A 20,620-nucleotide genomic window follows, 5' to 3' on the forward strand; every position below is an offset into this window, starting at 1 on the left:
CCTACGAACCACTAAGGCAGTCCACGGATAGGAGCCTGACCCTGAAGACAGTCTTCTTGATTGGGCCCATGGCTTCAACCAAAATGGGTGGGGGAAGCTACATGCCTCTCATATCTCATAAAAGCACTCGAGAGGTTGGAGATCAATGGTGTGTGAGTTTGTCCCAGAATTCGTGGCAAAGACCCAAAATCCAACAATAGTAGACGGCAGATTCGACTCCTTTACCATACCTTCCTTGGCAGACTTTGTAGACAACGACAAAGCTGAAATGCTCCTGTGCCCCGTCAGGGCACTAAGGGAGTACGTAAAGAGAACAAGGCACCTCAGGCCGGGTTGCCAGAGGTTGTTCGTAAGTACAGGACGGAACAAGAAGGAAGTGTCCAAGAATACAATATCATTTTGGCTAAGGGAGACGATCAGAGATGCTTATACTGCAGAAGACAGAGGGTCAGATAGCCAGGTGGGAGCTAGAGCTCATGACATCAGGGGTGTGAGTGCTTCCCTGGCATTTAAGAAGAACATGTCTGTGGATAAAATTCTGAAAGCTGGCGTGTGGAAGCGCCAAACAACTTTCACCTCATTTTATTTGAAAGATGTTGCCCATAGATCCTTGGACACCTTTTCCTTGGGTCCAGTGGTGGCGGCCCAACAAGTGATATGTTCATCCAGTGCCCCTGGCGGGTCAGTTTGCGTCTAGTCTAAGATGAAGGTATGAAAGTAGAATGAATGGGATGACTGGTCTTTTTTCTTACTACTTTCTTCCTACTCCTTTAACTAATAAAGGGCAATACGAAGGAGAGTACCGTAATGTGCTGGAACGGACTAGATGCAGGTGAGATGGTCAGCCATACTGTGAAGCTATCTTAGCTGATGATATACTTTTCAGTAGCAACACACCCCTCTCTGTAATAAGGAAAAGAGGGGTGTTAAGGTGGATCCAGTCGCAAGGGACAAGAGTAAACAGTAGAATGGTATCTACACCCAGTGGGAGGAAACCAATAGATCCGCTTATATCTTTGGTCCTAGGTTCATTGTCCATTCTCTTAGAATTTCCCTATATATTCGGAAATGGATAGGTGGCAACTCCCAGTCAGTTGTAGAGACTACCTCCCTCCAATAGTAAGTCTATCCTAATGTTAAGACCGAAGGTTTGTTTCGTGTATGAACAAATACCAAATTTGTAACTAATTTGTATTTTTCATAACTAACAAACCTGAGGTCTTAACAGTTAAAGGCCCACCTCGAACCACCCCTCTAGCAGTCTAACTGGTTAGAAATATAACTGATGGGTCACAGGTAGCCGTGGCATTCTGGGTATACATGCCCCGTGACCTGGTATAGATGCCATTAGTCCCTGGATCTCACAAGTGTAATTTTAATTCTACCGGTTTCCAGCTTGGCGCTAGTAAATCCTAATGTTAAGACCTCAGGTTTGTTAGTTATGAAAAATACAAATTAGTTACAAATTTGGTATTTTGTGATGAAATTGATTTAGGGAAAAAAAAAAGGGGGGGGGGAATAGGTGGATATTTCTCATACAAAAATACAGGGAATAGGCGAATTTTCTGTGAATAAAGCGGGTATATGTTCCAGAGAGAAATCCGTGAATACAGGGAGTTTACTTTAGTATTTTATTATTTTTTATGATAATGAAATACATATTGGAAACAAGCTGAATTATTGGTCTTTTATCACAGTTAGTGGCTTCAATATTTTATTTTTTATAATAGTAAAATACGTATTGAAAAAATATTGTCTGTTATTACAAACTTACAAAAAATTGCTTCTGATATGTCAGCGGTTATCAGCTTGTTTTCCATATTTTATATTTATTTATAAAAAAAAAAGCCTAATTATCCGACTTGTTATCGTAGTCTTACAAAAAATTGGTTACGATACGTCAGCAGTTAGCCTGTCAGCCATTTCCAATGAGTGGATGTAAACAAAATCAAAGCGCCGTCCTATTAACACATAAATGGTGTTTATTAATTTGTTTTTGTTTAAAGACAAGCATTAATTTACATATGATTTCATACTTTTTTCCAGTTTATCAATTTACTTTAATAATTAGGCTTGTTTTTCAGTGTATTATTATTAGCCACAATTTCTGTGCCTACCCAGTATGCTTGCCATAGGCTAGTCTACAGTGCTCGGTCTAACATATGTAATATGGCTGCATTTGGTGCAGGGCAGTTTCTTGATAGATTTAAAAATGAAAAAAAGTGTGTGCAATAAGCCAGCAAATACCGTATTTCTCAATTAATACTACTTATATTGTCACCAAAAGTTCAATTATTGTGATTAAAAATGTTTTTTAACCCTTAAACGCCGAAGCGGTAAAAAAAAAATGTCTCCCGTGTGCCGGAGGTATTTCAGAGTGAGAGCGGAAGCGGAAAAAATATTTTTTTCAAAAAATCACAGCGCGCTTAGTTTTCAAGATTAAGAGTTCATTTTTGGCTCCTTTTTTTTGTCATTGGCTGAAGTTTAGTATGCAACCATCAGAAATGAAAAAAATTATCATTATCATATATAAATAATGCGATATATGATAGCGCAAAAACGAAATTTCATATATAATTGTATTCAAATCGCGCTGTGCGCGAAACGGTTAAAGGTAACGAGTTACTTCTTTTTTCGTTGTAATGTACACTACATTGCGATCATTTTGGTATATAACACATTGTAAAACGATAAAAGCAACACAGAGAAAATATTACAAAATAATGCATGAATTCGTAACGCACGGACGTAAACAAATATTTTTTTCAAAAATTCACCATAAATCTAAATATTGTCCTAGAGACTTCCAATTTCTTTCAAAATGAAGAAAAATGATTGAATATTACTATACTGTAAGAATATTAGCTTATAAATGCAGTTTTTGACCATATCTGACTAGGTAAAGTTGACCAAATGTCGAATTTTTTTATATATATATTTTTTATATGCAATTATTTCGGAAATAAGAAAAGCTACAACCTTCAAATATTTTTCGTTTTATTCTACATGAAATTGCGCACATTTTCATATATAAAACTCTATAAAATGTCAAATATGAAATGGAGCAAATATTCTGAGAATGGAACGTACGCATTTCGGAGATTTGTGGCGGAGAATCCGCGCGCGGAGGGAAGGAAAGATTTTTTTTAAAATTCACCTTAAATCTAAATATTGTGCTAGAGACTTCGAATTTGTTTCAAGATGAAGTTAAATGACTGAATATTACTAGACTGTAAGAGTTTTAGCTTACATTGGCGTTTTTCGACCATTTCGGTAGAGTCAAAGTTGACCGAACGTGGTTTTTTTTCTATTTATCGTGATTTATATGCAAATATTTCAAAAATGAGAAAAGCTACAACCTTCAATTATTTTTTGTTGTATTCTACATGAAATTGCGCACATTTTCATATATAAAACTTTATGTAACGGCTAATTTAAAATGGTGCAAACATTACCACAATCGCACGTATGATTTTTTCGGAAGAGTTACCGCGCGGACGTAAAGAAAATGTTATTTTTTTCATAAATTCACCATAAATCGAAATATTGTGCTAGACTTCCAATTTGTTGCAAACTGAAGGTAAATGCTTGAATATTACTAGAATATAAGCGGTTTAGCTTACAATTGCATTTTTCGACCATTTCGGTAGAGTCAAAGTTGACCGAAGGTTGAAAATTTGTCACTTATCATTTTTAATATGAAAATATTTCAAAATTGATAAAAGCTACAACCATGGGTTGTATTTAGTTGTATTGTGCATGAAATTGCGCACATTTTCATATATAAAACTTTATGTAACAGCTAATTTAAAATGGTGCAAACATTACCACAATCGCATGTATGATTTTTTCGGAAGAGTTACCGCGCGGAAGTAAGGAAAAAGTTTTTTCATAAATTCACCATAAATCGAAATATTGTGCTAGAGACTTCCAATTAGTTGCAAAATTAAGTTAAATGATTGAATATTACTAAAATATTAGAGTTTTAGCTTACAATTGCGTTTTTCGACCATTTCGATAGAGTCAAAGTTGACCGAAGGTTGAAATTTTGGCACTTATCGTTATTTATATAAAAATATCTCAAAACTGATAAAAGCTACAATCATGAGTATTTTTTTTTGTTGTATTCTTCATAAAAATGCACACATTTTCATATATAATACTCCATGTAACGGCTAATTTAAAATGGTACAAAAATTATGTCAAAGTGACGAAATAATTCCCGAGATGTGTCACAGATACTTTTTAGTGCGGCAAGAAAGAAATTCGCGCTTGCGCGCCTGCGTAACGATTGTAAACAAAACAACACCTTGATCCGTGAACTCCCAGCATCCCCCAAGGCGCGTGATTCAAGAGTTTTTGGCTGGTAGGATAAAAAGTATTTTTCCGCGAATTTTAAAAAAAACTTTTGTATGTCGACGTAAAATACGTCCAGTCGGCACCCGAGAGACAAAAAATGTCGACGTAAAATACGTCCAGTCGGCGTTTAAGGGTTAAGGGAGTAATTTTGGGCTGGAAACTAATTACAGGCAGTCCCCAGTTACCAGCGGGGTGTTATGTTCTTAGTGGGGTGCACTTTTTTGGTTAATTGTCATTAACCAAAACTGTGGTTTATGGCATCTCTGTAATGTATTTTATGGCACCATAACTATTATAGGCACTGATAATCGGAACATTGCACCTTTAGGACCCAGCAGCGACTACCAAAAACAGGGTTTTCCCGTGTCAAAACCTATTTTTTCATGTTTAATTTCCATCTTTTTTTTTTTTGCCAGGTATCAAAGGTGCTCCAGCGTATGTGCATCTTTATCGATACCCTGACTTCAAAGAAGCTAGTCAAGCTCTAGCAAATAAAAGCTTTTTTAAGGTAGGGTATAAAAAAAATAAATTAGAAAAAAAGTTATTTACCATTTTTTAAAATTACAGGTTGAATCTGTACTCTGACTGAAGATTGTTATTAACAGGGATGATGTGGAAGAAATTTTGTAATGGTGACAACTGGTGGTTATGTTTTAAGTAATTTTATATGGAATTACCTCCCCATTCATAAAAGTATTGTTTCAATTAAGATGGTTTTTTGCTTTTGATCAGCTGATTTTAGAAATATTCTCATTAAAGAAAATGTGAAAAGAGTAAAATTGGTTCAGTTCACCTGTATTGTACAGTAATACCTTGAGATACAAGCAGCCCAACATACGAATTTTATGAGATATGAGCTGCGAATTGGTCCATATTTTTGTCCGAGATGCAAGTGTAATTCTGAGATACGAGTAACCGAGTTGTGCTTTGGGAGGCTGCGCTAGTTGGCGCATGGGTCCAGCATCAGGACTTTTTGATGACACTTGTTTGTCACATTTACTTAACATTTTAAAGGGCAGACAAAAGCAAACTCATCTTCTAGTTAAACAAGTTCAAACACAGCAAAAGAGATTGATGAAAGTATTGTTTTACGTTCTACATACTCGTTGTGTAAATGTGTAAAGCCTCGAACAACCGAACAAAAAACAGCTTTTTTGCTAAGTACAACCGGCTAGTATTTCAACCATCGTGCGATATTATTTATGTTATAGTAAATGACGTTATGTAGAATAGGACTGATATATTTTATGTAATAACTTTATTTGCTGTAGCTCAAAGATCAGCAAGGAAATATACTGTTAAATTTAAACCAAGTTGTAGCTGAAGCTGAGAAAACTGTTCAAGCTACTAATGCCTATTATCGTGCATTGGCAACAAGGATAAAACTCCTGTAAACTTATGCCATCAAACACAACCATAGATAAAATTGAGAGAAAATAATTTTAATCAAAACTACTGGGCTTGAAAGAACACATTTTACTGTTGTTTTCATGCCGATAACAGATAATGTAAAGCTCATATTACAATGAAATCAAGTGAAAATAGCGAATGGAATCACATAAATTTACTTACACAATAAGTATGCCCCCAATCTGTTAAGGAAAAAATAATTTAGTTCACAATGAGACTTATTAAAGTCATATTTTGACTTAAAAATGCATCGTATAACGAAAAATGACTTGTCTCATATAATTAAAGTATCTAGATATTTGTTTATGCTAACTAGAAGCAAGAAAATTTGCTCAGAATTGAGTTAAATACATCAAAATAAACTTGTATTCGACATCAGCTGATTTCCAACCCAAAATATTGACTGCTATATGTTAGAATTTTATAATAAAGGCAGTCCTCAGGTTACGACAGGTTCGGCTTACGACGTTCCGAGGTTAAGGTGCTTTTAAATTATATTCATCAGAAATTAATTCCAGGGTTTCGATGCATGTTCTAGGGTTATGACGTCTACAACGCTCATCAGGTAGAAGAAATATGACACCAAAACTGCAAAATAATTAATATTTGAAGGTTTTTTTTTGATGAAAAAGGCAATAAAAATGCAGTTAACATAGTTTTCAATGCACCCAAAGCATTAAAAGTAAAGTTTTCTTAGGATTTTTCACGATGTTCCAGCTTACAACGATTTTTGGCTTATGACGCGTCTCAAGAACGGAACCCCCGTCGTAACCCGGGGACTGCTGTACAATAATATGAGAATACATACAATATTATTGGATACAGAGAAGCAGTGTACAATATTTTGAAAGATTCATGGAAAAGATACATATTCGTTACATTTTTATTATATAATTATAGTACATAGCCATCGGCAGTCTTGAGATCGCTCAATTATACCAATGCCTGACCGAGTCCGATTGTCGTTTCGTGTCCATTATTTTTTTTTTCTGCTATCATAGTCAGAATGTATTGAACCTCCAGAATTGGCTTATATTGATAAAATATTATAATACTATGTAGTGTAGGCTAGGCAACCCTATATGTAAAGATGTTATTGATTACCCTAGTGTAGGACAGGCATATGCAAGATACGATTTTCCAACACACGATGGGTTGTTTGAAACCTAACCGCATCCTAAGTCAGAGAATACTTGTACATGTGTGTTTCTTAATTAAAAACAGGACACTTTTTTCATAATTTAGGATGATTTGGGGATGTTTCACAGGGCTGGAATGGATTAAATTTATTTCAGTTATTTTAAATTGGAGAAATTTGTTTGACATACAGAACAAATTACTCATATTTCAAGGTATTACTGTAAATAATATATATATGGATTTTCATTATACAAAGGTTACTGCACACATCATTCAGTGTTGCACAGTGAAGCCAGCAAAGCACTATACTTTAGCTCTACTCATAGCAACCCCCCCCCCCCCCCTTTTGGCAGGACCACTAGCTAATTGGGCAAAGTAAAAGCACTAATCACAGAATTCCCCTCTGAAAGAGATCTGACTGTATGGTATTTGTATTCCTCATTTGACTTGAAATGATGAATTTTGACTGTATGTGTTGGTAAACTCCTTAACCTTAAGTGGAGGGGCAAGGACACAACTTGAATGTAGGTTCTAAATGTCTATTGTAGAAATATATACAAGATCCAGGGGACAAACAGCAGACAGCTTAACAAACAGACAGACGAGACGAGACTGCCTCACGAGAGCAATAATTACAATGTTGCCAATACTTAAATGTTGCCATATCATATTACTGGACTTAACATGGGATACTCTAATGGCGCGCAACATGTGAAATAATATTTGAACATAATAATAACATAATAATACTGGTACATGTGAAATGCGTCTTTTTCATGTACCTACACCTCCCTCCCCCTCACGCTCGTAGTGCATTCTCGAGCGGACTCCTTTTCCATGAGTCTTTGGGAACGACGTGGGTTTACTGGAGGAATACTGACTAAGGACTCTCTTTCTAGGTCCTGGCTAGGGGCCACAGGGACAGGGAGAAAGGGGTCACTATTAGTGGGTGGCACCAGGCGAAGAAAACGACGATTACGCCACCACACACGACCACTAGGGAGACGAATTTGATAGTCTCTTGACCTTCCATGACCCATGACAGTGCCAACTTTGTCCCAACGATGAGAGGTCGGGTCTTGAATCCGAACTTGCTGTCCGACGCTCAACGTGGGTAAGGGGTGGGCATGCTTGTCGTACTTTGGTCTTTTTACCTGCTTGTAACGAGCGGCAACACGGCGGTCACAATCTTCGGTCTTGACCTGCCACTCCTTGGAGAATGCTTGAGGGTGGGCAGGGATACATGACCTGAGAGGACAGCCATACAGGATCTGGGCAGATGGAGAGCGTCCAGTAAAGTTAGGAGTATTTCTGAGCTCCAATAAGCCTCGGTCAAATGCTTCACAATCAATGTTGCCAGATGGGGCTGTTTTGAGGATGAGGTGCTTGATCGACTTCACAGCGGCTTCAGCGTGACCATTCGATTGTGGGTAGTGGGTGAGGTTACCATGTGTCGAACTCCCCATCGCTTCCTAAAATCCTTGAACTCTGCGCTGGTGAATTGGGGGCCTCCATCTGTCCTTAGGCGAAGGGGGACACCAACTTCACGGAAATAGCGGCAGAAGATCCTGATAGTATTGGAAGCGGTAGTATCGCCTTGGCAGGGTGCAACAACAGGCCATCCTGACAGGCGATCGACGACGACGAGGAAAGACTTCCCTGCAACAACAAAGAAGTCGGCTGAGACGGACTCGAAGGGTCTTGTCGGGTTGTCGTCATTCATTAGAGGTTCCTGCGGCTGAGATGGCTGCAATGTCTGACATGCCTCACAAGCTCTGACTGTGTTGGCAATATCAGAGTCAATGCCAGGCCAGAAAACTGACTGCCTTGCTCTGCGCTTGGTTGCTTCCACATCTGTGGCTGTCATGCAAGTGGGACAAGGTGCGACGACGGAGAGCGGCAGGAACTACAACCCTTGCTCCATACAGGACAAGGTCACCATCGGCGTAGAGATCTTCACGTAGTTTCCAATAAGGAAGTAAGGAATTGTGAAGGTCATATCTGTTGCGAGGAAATCCTGATGTGACACAATCGAGTAGATGAGTATACGCAGGATCTGCTTTCGCTGCGTCACGAAGATCCTGAAGTATCCTGTCGGGATCCTGAGCTGGAGACTCGTCTGAAAGTATAACGGCGTTCACAGCCATGACAGTTCGAAGATGAGCAGCGGAAGAAGCACCCGAGATCTCGTCCTCCTGTGTGGAGGGGTGGCTGACTGAGGGGCGCGAGACAATGCATCTGGGATGCACAGCAACTTACCCGCACGCCACACAGCTGTAAGATGTAGGGCGAGATTTTCTCCTTGAGGCGCTGGAGACGAGAGTTCTCGATGGCATCCAGCGTATAACTGTTCAGAATAGGTATAAGGGGCCGGTGATCCGTCATCAGAGTAAAATTCTGTAGGCCTGCTAAATATAGCCTACATTTCGACATTGCCCAGACAACGGCTAGCATCTCAAGCTCGATGGTGGCATATCGTGTCTCTGCGTCAGCGAGAAACCGAGAAACCACACTGAACTAGACGCAGGTGTCCATTACCATGGTCCTGCAGGAGGGCATATCCAATGCCGTGGAGGCGTGAAGCGTCCGTCTGAAGAACAACAGGTAGGTCTGGGTCGAAGAGGGCGAGAACTGGTGGACTGGTGAGAGCTACTTGACACGTTGAAATGCTTCATCATGGTCGGGGGTCCAAACAAATGTTCTCTTGGGACTCATCAGGGGACGTAAAGGTTGGGCTGCAATGGAGATGTCAGGCGTGAACTCCGTCCAACTGGTTGACCAATCCCATAAACGATCTGAGGTCTGTCAGGTTAGCAGGGGTTGGGAAATCCTTGATGGCACTGACTTTCTGCTTATCAGCTGAGATGCCGTCTCCTGAGAGATTGTACCCACAGAAATTCACGGAGGGTGCAGCGACCACAAATTTATCCTTGTTGAGTGTGATCCCAAACTTGCGGCACCGGGTGAGCACTTCGTGGATACGATGAAGGTGTGTAGCATAGTCTTCGTCGTGGAGGAGAAGGTCGTCTATGACCTTAACACAGTTTTGGACACCTTGAAGGGCCATATCACCTCGCAGGCAGAAGGCGTCTCCAGTAGCTGCGAAGCCCATCGGTCCTCTGCAATGTATGAACCGACCATATGGCGTAATAAAGGTGGTTAAATGCTGATCTTCTTCTGCCAGTTCCATCTGCCAGTAACCATAGAGAGCATCGGCTGTGGTGAAATAATGAGCCTTCGGGCCTACACTGCGAATAGCGGCATAGGGTGTGGGTGAAGGATGGGCTGGACGAGAAACCTGGCTATTCAACTTGGTCAGATCGACAGTGATTCGTACTCCTGTCCCATTCTTGGGAACGACGACGAGAGGGTGGCACCAAACTGACGGGTCATCACCAGCAGGTTTGATTATCCCTTGGGCCACCATGGAGTCAAGCTCTTCTTTGACTTGGTCCTTAAAAGCGAATGGAATCTGTCTTGGGGTGTGGATGGCAAAAGGCACTGCGCCATCCTTAAGGTGGATTCTCATGGGAGGACCAGCCATAGGCTTGAGAGGAGCTGTCTTCAACTCTTCTTTCGAGACCAACACATCTTGAAACTCTTGAAGAAAGTATTCCTTTGCTGCTGAAGGTGATGTGGTCGCTGAGATGGGTAGCTCCTTGGCTCTATTAACGTGTTTGACCTCTAAAATAGGTTTAGGGAAATCAGGAGATATTATGGCCAGTTCCTCACAATGACCATAGGATAAAAGTGGAAATTCCACATTTTCATGCACTTGAATCCTGGCAAGACAGGATCGCTTGCCTAGTGTAAGGGTAACTTGTAATATACCCAGAGCAGGTGACATTGGAGATCCATCCGCGGTGAACGTCGCACTTTGCGGAGGCGTCAGCAAACAGCTCCTGGGGATACCCAATGTGTCAAGGTGCTGCTTTCCAATTACAGTGACATCGGCACCTGTGTCTGGTAACATTTTAATGCGAGACTTAACATCGCCAAACGACGAAGAGGACACAGATAGGTTTGGGCGTCTTGGAAATGGTGCGAGGCGATCCTAGGCGACGACAGCTGGTCCTTGAATCTTGCGATTTTGTTGACTGAAGAGGCACCCACTGTTTTGCTTGAAGATCTGTCCTGACGAAGATTCTTCTTATTCTCCCTACAACACTTATCGAAGTGCCCAATGCGGTGACACAGACGGCACTGGACCTTGCTGGCAGGACACTTCATGGTCCTGGACCAATGGCCAACGCGGTCGCAGCTTTTACAAGTACTGTTGGCCGCAGGGCATTTGTCTTGATCATGCTGACGAGCACAGTACTGGCACCAAGTTGCTGGGTTCGAGGGTTTCGGCGAAGGTGGATGCTTTCCGCTTGACTTCTTGCTTCTCTTGTTAGGCCGAAACAGCACACAGCTGATTAGTTGGGGCACGTATGGCAGAAGTTGCAGTTTTAGCCGCCTCATACGACCGACAGGTGGTGATGAAATCTTGCAAAGAAGAATTGGCATCCAAGGCGATCAACTTCTGAACCAAGTCCGCGTCTCGAATGCCCATCAAGATAATCATTTCAGCTGGGTCTCTTCACATGCGACGGCGGTACCTGGGCATAAATCAACTTCTTCCGCAAGGCGTCGAAGTTTCACATAGAAATCAGTGAAAGATTCCCCTTCCGATTGCTTGCAGCTAAGTAACTCTCTTCGGCGAAGTACTTCATTCCTTAAACCCTTTATATGTGACTGTAAGGCGTCCAGGACTTCATCTACAGGCTTATCTGTAGAGGGAGATATTTGAAGTGTGTGTTCTAAAACACGCTGCGTTTCCAGGGTTAAACACATCCTCATCTGGATCATTTGTTTTTCCCGTGGAAGCTTAGAAAGATCCACCATGACAGCATAGTCATCCCATCGACGTCTCCATTCCCTGAACATCTGGAATGTTGCATCTGCCTTCAGTGGGGGTGGCGTTTGCGCGGTTGCTTTCTGTGGTGGTGGAAGGGAGGGTTGACTGGATGGTTCGAAACCACCTCTGTGCCAGGTTGTAAGTAAGGGTTACCTGAACGAGAATGGATGATTGGTGCAAGAGTTTGAATGAGGGCAGTAAACCTTGCATTCTCCTCTTCTCTTCTAAGATCATCTTCTCTAAGGCGAATTGCTTCTTGTTCCCTTCTTCTTTCTTCTTCACGTTGTCTGTCTTGTCTTCTTGTTTTCATCTTCCCCTTCTTCTTCTCTTCTATCATCCTCATACAAGCGAGATTCCTCTAAAAACTTAATCAAAGCGAGGAAATCTGTCCCAGTAGCTTGAGAGGTAGATGGGGGCTTAAGAGTGGTGGGGAGGGAGAGACTGGATGCTCCAACACTCCCCCAACACTCAGAGTGTGGGCCCCGCGCCCACATTACTGGATTGACCACTGTTCTGTGGGCTCTTCTAATTGGTCTGCAGGCGTACCTTTCGAGTCCGTCATTATTGTCGATGTGCAGTGCGCAAGAATAAAGTTTCAACAAAATTATTAAAATTATTCCAAAACGTCTGATACGAGAATAATAAATAAAATTCGTTGAAGCGTGAGTGTGTCGTATGTGCGAGAAATACGTCAGCCAACGAGGGGACTAATGAACGATAGTGTCTGCCTACGGCAGCTCACATCCAAGGCGACGTTGCCAAGTCGACTCAGTCATCCCGTGACATGGCATGAGTGCGGGTGTGACAGTCGGTGCTCCGGCGAAGCCACAACAGAATAAATGCATACTCAATAAAATCACTAGAGCACACAAAAAAGGCACTATAAAAGCACAATGCACTGCACAACACTTCACTGAGTACTTGAGGCACTACACTGCACATGACATAGAATGAATCAGTGGGGACCACGAAAGCACTTTTGAATTGAACGTTCATCCCAATAGGCGATGACCGTCCGGTTCCCGATGTCCAAGTCTTGATAAGCTTCAAACAATACGACACTTCCGCAAGTTCACTGCGCCATGTATGTGTTGGTAAACTCCTTAACCTTAAGTGGAGGGGCAAGGACACAACTTGAATGTAGGTTCTAAATGTCTATTGTAGAAATATATACAAGATCCAGGGGACAAACAGCAGACAGCTTAACAAACAGACAGACGAGACGAGACTGCCTCACGAGAGCAATAATTACAATGTTGCCAATACTTAAATGTTGCCATCATATACTGGACTTAACATGGGATACTCTAATGGCGGCGGCAACATGTGAAATAATATTTGAACATAATAATAACATAATAATACTGGTACATGTGAAATGCGTCTTTTTCATGTACCTACATTGACATAGCTTCAAAATTGTGAACATAGTAGAACCATGAAAGAATTTTGTTGCTATACTGCCCCTCATATCCAGAAGAGCAGAAAAATTGGGATATTTTGTTCTGAGAAAATTACTTAATGGAATGTTTCTAAATATTTTTTTTTATATTATTTTATCAAGGGTTTAGTTTTAGTGCATGTGGATTAGGATATTTTGAGCTTTTAAAGAATTTACTGAATTTTATGGTGGAATTTGTCCAGAAAAAATTCTAAAATTGGAGTTGAATTTCCTTCAGAGGTAATGTCCAAAAGTGTAAGTGCAGCTTTGGTTAAATTCATCAAGTAATTCTAAACATTTTTTCATAAGTTTTACTTCATACTTTGTAACAGTAGCACCATGGATCCTACTACTTTAAATTTATTTTAATGTATTCACACAGAATTTTTTCCCTGCAGGTGGACACAGTAGAAAATTATTGGAACAAACAGTGCAGTGCTTGCTTGCTGTTAACAGCTGCAGAAGTTGATAAATCAGGAACTTCATATTATGGAGAACAGATGTTATTTTACCTGAACACAAGAGGCGATTCAAGTAGGATCTCATTCAGTAAGTGCTTTTGTTGTTAAATATGTAATGTTTTATTACTTTACTCTCTTAATTTAACCTTTAAACACTAATAAAAAGAATTGAAAAGGGGAACTTTGTTTGGGTGGGCTGGAACGAATGATCCCGATTCCCTTTATTTCTTAAGGAGAAATGTTTCATATATCGAACAAATCTCATTTTGACCAGCCTTCTGGAATGGATTAAGTTCAAAGTCCGAGGTACTACTGTATTTGTTTCAATTTAAGTTTTTGGGTGAATATTTGTTTTGGAAATTCAAAAGAATGTAATTGAAAACTGAAATTGAGATTGGTAGCTAAATTACTGCTGTGCATGTGCAGCATTTTATAAGTAAATTGTTGTAAGGTGAGAAAATTTTTTTCAGCATAACAGAATTCCAATGACCTTATGAGTTCTTTTGACTCAATGTATCACTGACTTGAGTATTGAAATGGTAAGGTCTTTAAGTGGGATTCAAGACTGATGAGCAATTTTGTGAAAGATGTTTTTCTCATGAGATATCAGTTTTAATAGTTTTCTTTTTAGCTTAGAAATGGAACTTTATTCTTAATAAAATAGCAATCATGTATCTGCACAGTGTAATTAGATTGACAGGCTTTTCATTATACAAGTTGACCAGGTGTTCATATCTCATGCTGTAATTATTTATGCCTTTTTTTTTTTGGTTTTCTTGTTTTTTTCAAAAGTATGGATGGCATTGGAAACCTTAAGAAGTTGTTTAACGTTTTCAGAATGTCAATGGCAAATGAAAGAATGCAGTATCATCAAGGTTTTTCCATTAAGTGAAAGGAATATTAGCTATTAAAAGTTTGTACATTAAGTAATTCTGGGAATTGCATATATATTTGCTTGAGTTTGCACATGGGAATTTGAATTTGTGAGTTAAGGCTAATTTTAATGGTTGATTTTATGGAGCAGAAATTGATAAACAGCTGAAAAAGTTAGCTTTGTGTACTCTTCCCACTCAGTTTAGTTTTGTTAGGGCTGTTATTTTAAGTATCTTTATATACTCTTACCTTACCTTACATATTAACCTACTTGTGGAAAGCCATTCTGTGGTTGAAGTTAATACTTAAAGGAATATAAGTAGCTAAATATATTTCTCTGTATGTATTGTTAATTTATATAAAGATTAATATTCCTTTTTATGTGAAGTAAATTTTGGACTTTTGATAGTGTTCATAAATTTTTTTTTAATGTCATAAATTTTTTTTAATGTCATCGTATTGTAGATTGGATTATTAAGATATAGACAGCTTAAAACTAATTGCTTAAGAAATAAGTTAACTAAGAATTTGAATAATATTTAATAGTATGCAAATTTAGCCTTAGACTTAATGATAATCTAAGAGTCTGTAAATATGAAAATTATTTGTCTATGGAAAAACCAATTGTATCATTGAAATACATCATTCATATATTACTATTGTGGTTTGTTTATTGAAAAAAAAAGCTTGTAGGAAATAGGAAATTAATGTTTTTATCATAGTCTAATGCAGCTTAGAAGGGTTTAATTAATGTTTTTATCATAGTCTAATGCAGTTTAAGAAAACCCTTCTAGTCTATTATCTGTAGGTGCTAGATGTATGTTTATATTTAAAATTATCTGTAGGTTGTTGGATGTACCTACTATTTCATATGCTTGTGAATTTCTTTTCGGTAGGCAAGACAGGAAATATCCACTCTGTGGCTTGGTGTCCAAGTGGGCAAGAATTCTTCACAGTGTATGGAACAATGCCGTCCAAAGCAACACTCTTCAATCACAAGTGCGATGCTGTTGCAGAATTTGGTACAGGAGCTCGAAATACAGTCCTTGTAAATCCTGTTGGGAATATTGTCATGATTGGCGGTTTTGGCAACATTCCTGGCCGGTATGAGGTATGAAAGGGAGCTAGGTATTTTTTTTACATTTTGATAGTCAATAAGGATTTAATGTACAGTAGGGTCTTGGTTTACGTCCAAGATCTGTTCCTCGAGCAAGGACGTAACCTGATTTTGTCTGCAAGTTGGAATTTAAACAGATGTAATGACTTGAATCAGATAAAATTAAAAGAAAACAATTCCTGAGCACATAAGTACAGTAGTACAAGGGTACATCCTTACATTTATTGTATGGTAAATAAAAAGAAACAATTCCTTACCTCAACTTCTGTGGTTGGCTTGTATACTGGGCATTGCAAAAAGGGGGTGAGACGGGCTTGACTATGCTACTGGGTGGAGGACGGCAATGTATGTTTGGGTCTCATCTGCATTAAACACCTGTTCGGCACAGTAACCCCCATCCCTGATTTTACATCAGCCAATGCACTAGGAAATTCACTCGTCACCACTAGCAGCTTCCCGTTGCGCCTTGAGGTTGTGCAAATTTACATGGGCCTTAAACTGCATGAACCAACCTTTGTTATCCCCATACTCTTCACTTTCACTCCCTTCCCCTTTTCTCTTTTCAAAGATTCAAACAAACTTTTAGCCTTCTCCTGAATCAACATTAGGCTTACTGTGGTACGTTGTTGATGCTGGTCTTCCAGCCAAAGCACTAATTCCATCTTGATAATGAGACCAGTACACTGCTTTGTAATCACAGTTGATTTCATAGAAGCATATCTTTTCACATGTTCAGTCATGTGCTTTGTATACTTGATGATCATGGACACAGTTGTATGACTGAACCCCAGTGCACGGCCGATGTTAGACCGTTTCTCCCCTTTTGTTGTTTTATTATGTCAACTTTCACTTCCATGGAGATTATTTTTCTTTTCTTTGTAGCGCTGCCACCAGAAGAGTCTGCCTTACTCTTGGGAGTCATAATGCAATAAAAAAAGTTCCCAAAAAAGCAACACTTATTAGAGAAAGTGAATGAAATACAATTCAAGATGGCTTATAAGGAGCCAGTGACCTCTGTTCTGTGTAAGCTAGTTCAGCGGGAAGTTTCAATTTACGTCCAAATGATGGAACTAAGTTTTTTAATAAATTTATTGGAGATTGCGAGAAGTAACCACGAAATGATGTAACATGTATGTGTAAAAGAAATGTAATATAGTAATTGATTACCTGCAAACAAGAAAACTTAAGAATTTATAGTAAATGATTACACACAATATTTTTAAACTTACCATGTTGAAGAGTTAATATCTTTTATTGTGTCGTATTTTTAAAATTCTCCAGGAGAATAGCTGACAGTTACCTTGATTGTGTGCTAACCACCGCTTTTGTTTTAATTTTGTGTACAATGTTTAGATAGGACTACCCAGATAAATACCTATCTCCATTTTTGAGGCATTATAAAATAATTTTATAATAATATGTTTTAATTTTAGATGTGGGATGTAGCAGCAAGAAAAATCATTGGAGAGGCAGAGTGTTCTGACACTACGCACATGACTTGGTCACCTTGTGGGCAGTATCTTCTCACAGCAACTTGCTCCCCACGCCTAAGGGTTAACAATGGGTAGGTGATGAGGATAAATATTTTAATAAGTATTACTTAGAATTGATCATCAATTATGTTATGTTGAATTTTGTTTTTCAGTAAATATATGGTGAAATGTCAATGTTTTGTGCTTGTATGTTTGCTTGCAGCTTATTAAAATTGTTAAATATATTTACTAATGAAATGAAAAGATGCATACTTTCAGTTGAATGTGACCTTTTGACTTCAATGATTAAAATATCCATAGGTACAAAATTTGGCATTACACTGCCGTCCTACAACATGAAACATTTGTTCCTGAGAAGACAGAGTTGTATACTGCCAACTGGATTCCTAATCATGAGGCTGCTAAGTCTTTCACGATTTCCAGAAACCCAGTGAAGGGTATAGAATCATCTGTTGCCACAGGTAAGGGGATTTTAAGGAGTACGGTATAGGATGACCTTTATTAGACTCAGAGGTCTGGATAAACTAATCCTTTATATAATAAAGGGATTATGGATAGGAATTCTTCTTCTTATGCAAGTTCTGTATATTTTGATAGGTAATTTGTCACTTGAATTGTAAAAAGACCCAGAAATTAGGTCATTGTGGAGACAGATTCACAAAGTGACCGTGAAATGGACACAAGTGCAAATAGATTGGCGAGTATGACTCGACCTTTAAAAGATAGCAGCTACTGTGTTTTTATCAATTTTATTTATAAATAAATTCACCAATAAGACAGTTGTACAAGAAAAAAAATTGAATTTATTTCTTATGTATAAAATCTCCGAATCACTACCTGTATTACCTGAAATAGTCTTATATAAAATCTCTTGGGTAACTACTTGTATTTTTCCACAGTTCCAGTTGAAATCAGGAGTAGTTTCCTACTTCAAAGCACTTAGTACTATCTGTACTGCCCATTTGTAAACATTTTTGTCTATTTGGCAATTATTTGTATTCGTCAGTCCTTTTCCTCTCAGCTTGCAGAACACAGTTGTTCAATTTTTTGGCCTGGGAGAAGAGAGCGTCTTTCAAGAACTCTCCTTTTAGCTATCTTGTTGGGACATTGTTTTTGAATTTTTTTTTTTTCAGTACAGTCGTGTAACAAAATATTGCATCAGTTGCCTTAATGTTTCCGAGAATATGGAAGTATTCAGCAAGCGGTATCTAGCATCTATTCGTCCAGCCACCCAGGTGTATGATGTGCTATGATGACAGACTAAATTTCTGTTAATTGGTTACAGGTTGCCCTAGAGCAAGATCCTTTCCCTGCACATGACTTAAAAAGAAAGAAAAAAAGTCACTCGCTAATGTATGTTATGGCAGGCGAGCTAAATAACATTTAAGGGAAATTAAAATTATTATCCTTCTTTCGTATGTTTCTTCTCAATTTAATAATTGTGGTATTAATTTTTATCTGAAGAGTTTGATTTTAGCACTCAAAATTGTAGGCCTATATGTTTTGCATATACAATGTTGAAAACACAACTGTTTTTTATATTTTGTTTATCATAATCTAAACATAAAAGAATGTAAAATAAATGTTTGGCCAGGCCTAAAGGTCCTTGCCTGGTCTGCGAAAGACGGAGAATCTTATAATATGCAGGATGATTTTGTTTATAAGTATTTGTGTTTTATTCGATTTTCATAACAAATAAAGTGTTCTTTAACAGCTGTTATGCAAATATATAATTGATAATTTCAGTGTTGAATGGCTTAATACTATAACCGTATGGCTGAGGACTGAATTAGTCACTCCTTGAGAGAAAAATATTTACACTTCATATTGAAGTAAAACAGAAAAGCAAAACTGTATTTCCATATTATTATCCGTAATGGGTGGTAGGTAATATTGATAGTGGGCAAAAGGTTGATACGTAACATTAAAAAATTTCATTTAGTAGAAAAATATCTACTAATAAAAGTTCAGTAAATGCCTTAGAGTATAATTAAGGAACAACATCATCTGAAGATAAGTCAGTATATATTCTTTTGAACATAATTAAAAACAACAGTAAATCATGCTTATGTGCCCCATATGATTAGTAAAATTGGGATTTCTAGTCTGTTTCGGGTGATGAATGCTATTCACATCTTGATATTTAATGTAAATCCCAAAAGCACCGATCACTCCGTTCACACGTTGTTACCAGTTTCAATCATTCTACGCCAAATGTGACTCGCATTAAACCATTCATTATTAAAAAAAAAAAAATTTCCAACTTCCTTCTCTGGAATATCTGAATTCTCCTTCATATTTATAAAAATATTCTGTCAATTTGATGTTCATGATATTAAATAGAAAACTAGCACATATAAGATTTATAAGTTTTTGTGCATGAACACCAATCTCCTCAAAATTTGGTGTTCCAGGCTTGCCAACCAAACCGCACACTTCTAATGCATTTCACCACCCTTCAGTAAAGCGAAATATATTTATATTAGTTTAAGTAAGTTATAAATTATTTATATAATATTTTTGATATATTTTATAGCCAACTTGAATTAATGTTTTTTTCTTTTAACAGAAATGTTTCATATGCTAACTTGAAATAATGTTGTTTTTCTTTTAATAGAAAGATCTTGAAACCAATGATAACCTGATAACATTAAATAAGCCAAACTCCACTCACTCCTGTATTATTTGCATAAAATAATCTTTTTACAGATGATAATCTGTTGACACGGTTAGTAAGCCTGTTCTTATCAAAACTTAATTAAATATTTCATAATAATTTGGACAGAATACTTAAAAAAAAACTATATAAACAAGGTTTTTCCTTGCAGTTTTATTTTTTACTTATGATAATAGATTCCAATTTTCATATTATAAAATTTTTTTTTCAAACTAATCATTGTATGGAAAATAAAAAAGAAAAAATTAGCCAAAAAAATATGTTTTGTAAAGTGATGCAGTATTTAATCGTGCAGTTGTACAACATATTAATTACCAACTGATCAATTGTATTACAGCATCCAAAAAGAAGTACATTCCTCCAAGTCAGAGAAAAACCGTTGGCTTGGTAGGTGCTTCTACGGAGAAGAAATTCCTCAGTGAATTTGATGAGCCACCCAAGGACGAAGGTAATAATTGAACTTGTAGTATTTTATATATATATATATATATATATATATATATATATATATATATATATATATATATATATATATATATATATATAATATATATATATTAACATATGTACATATACACACACACACCAACACACACACACACACATATATATATTAATTATATATATTTCTATAATATATTATTTATAAATATATATATAATATAATATATTATAGATAATATATATATATAGGATACATTATACATATATACTTATAGAACATTATATATATAATTATAATATATAAT

The 20,620-nt window shown here is 37.7% G+C and overlaps 1 protein-coding gene across 1 annotated transcript in view; it reads left to right on the forward strand.

Moving 5' to 3' along the window:
* The window catches only part of LOC135216972 (eukaryotic translation initiation factor 2A-like), an 89,282-nt gene that overhangs the window by 52,807 nt on the left and 15,855 nt on the right, over positions 1-20,620 (forward strand). The window contains exons 6-11 of the mRNA XM_064252505.1: positions 4,776-4,867; positions 13,649-13,799; positions 15,481-15,695; positions 17,135-17,265; positions 17,495-17,655; positions 20,209-20,319. Of these exons, the coding sequence (XP_064108575.1) occupies positions 4,776-4,867; positions 13,649-13,799; positions 15,481-15,695; positions 17,135-17,265; positions 17,495-17,655; positions 20,209-20,319 (861 nt within the window). The remainder of the gene's footprint in view (positions 1-4,775; positions 4,868-13,648; positions 13,800-15,480; positions 15,696-17,134; positions 17,266-17,494; positions 17,656-20,208; positions 20,320-20,620) is intronic.

This window comes from Macrobrachium nipponense, chromosome 7, assembly GCF_015104395.2.
Source record: "Macrobrachium nipponense isolate FS-2020 chromosome 7, ASM1510439v2, whole genome shotgun sequence".
Classification (NCBI taxonomy): domain Eukaryota; kingdom Metazoa; phylum Arthropoda; class Malacostraca; order Decapoda; family Palaemonidae; genus Macrobrachium; species Macrobrachium nipponense.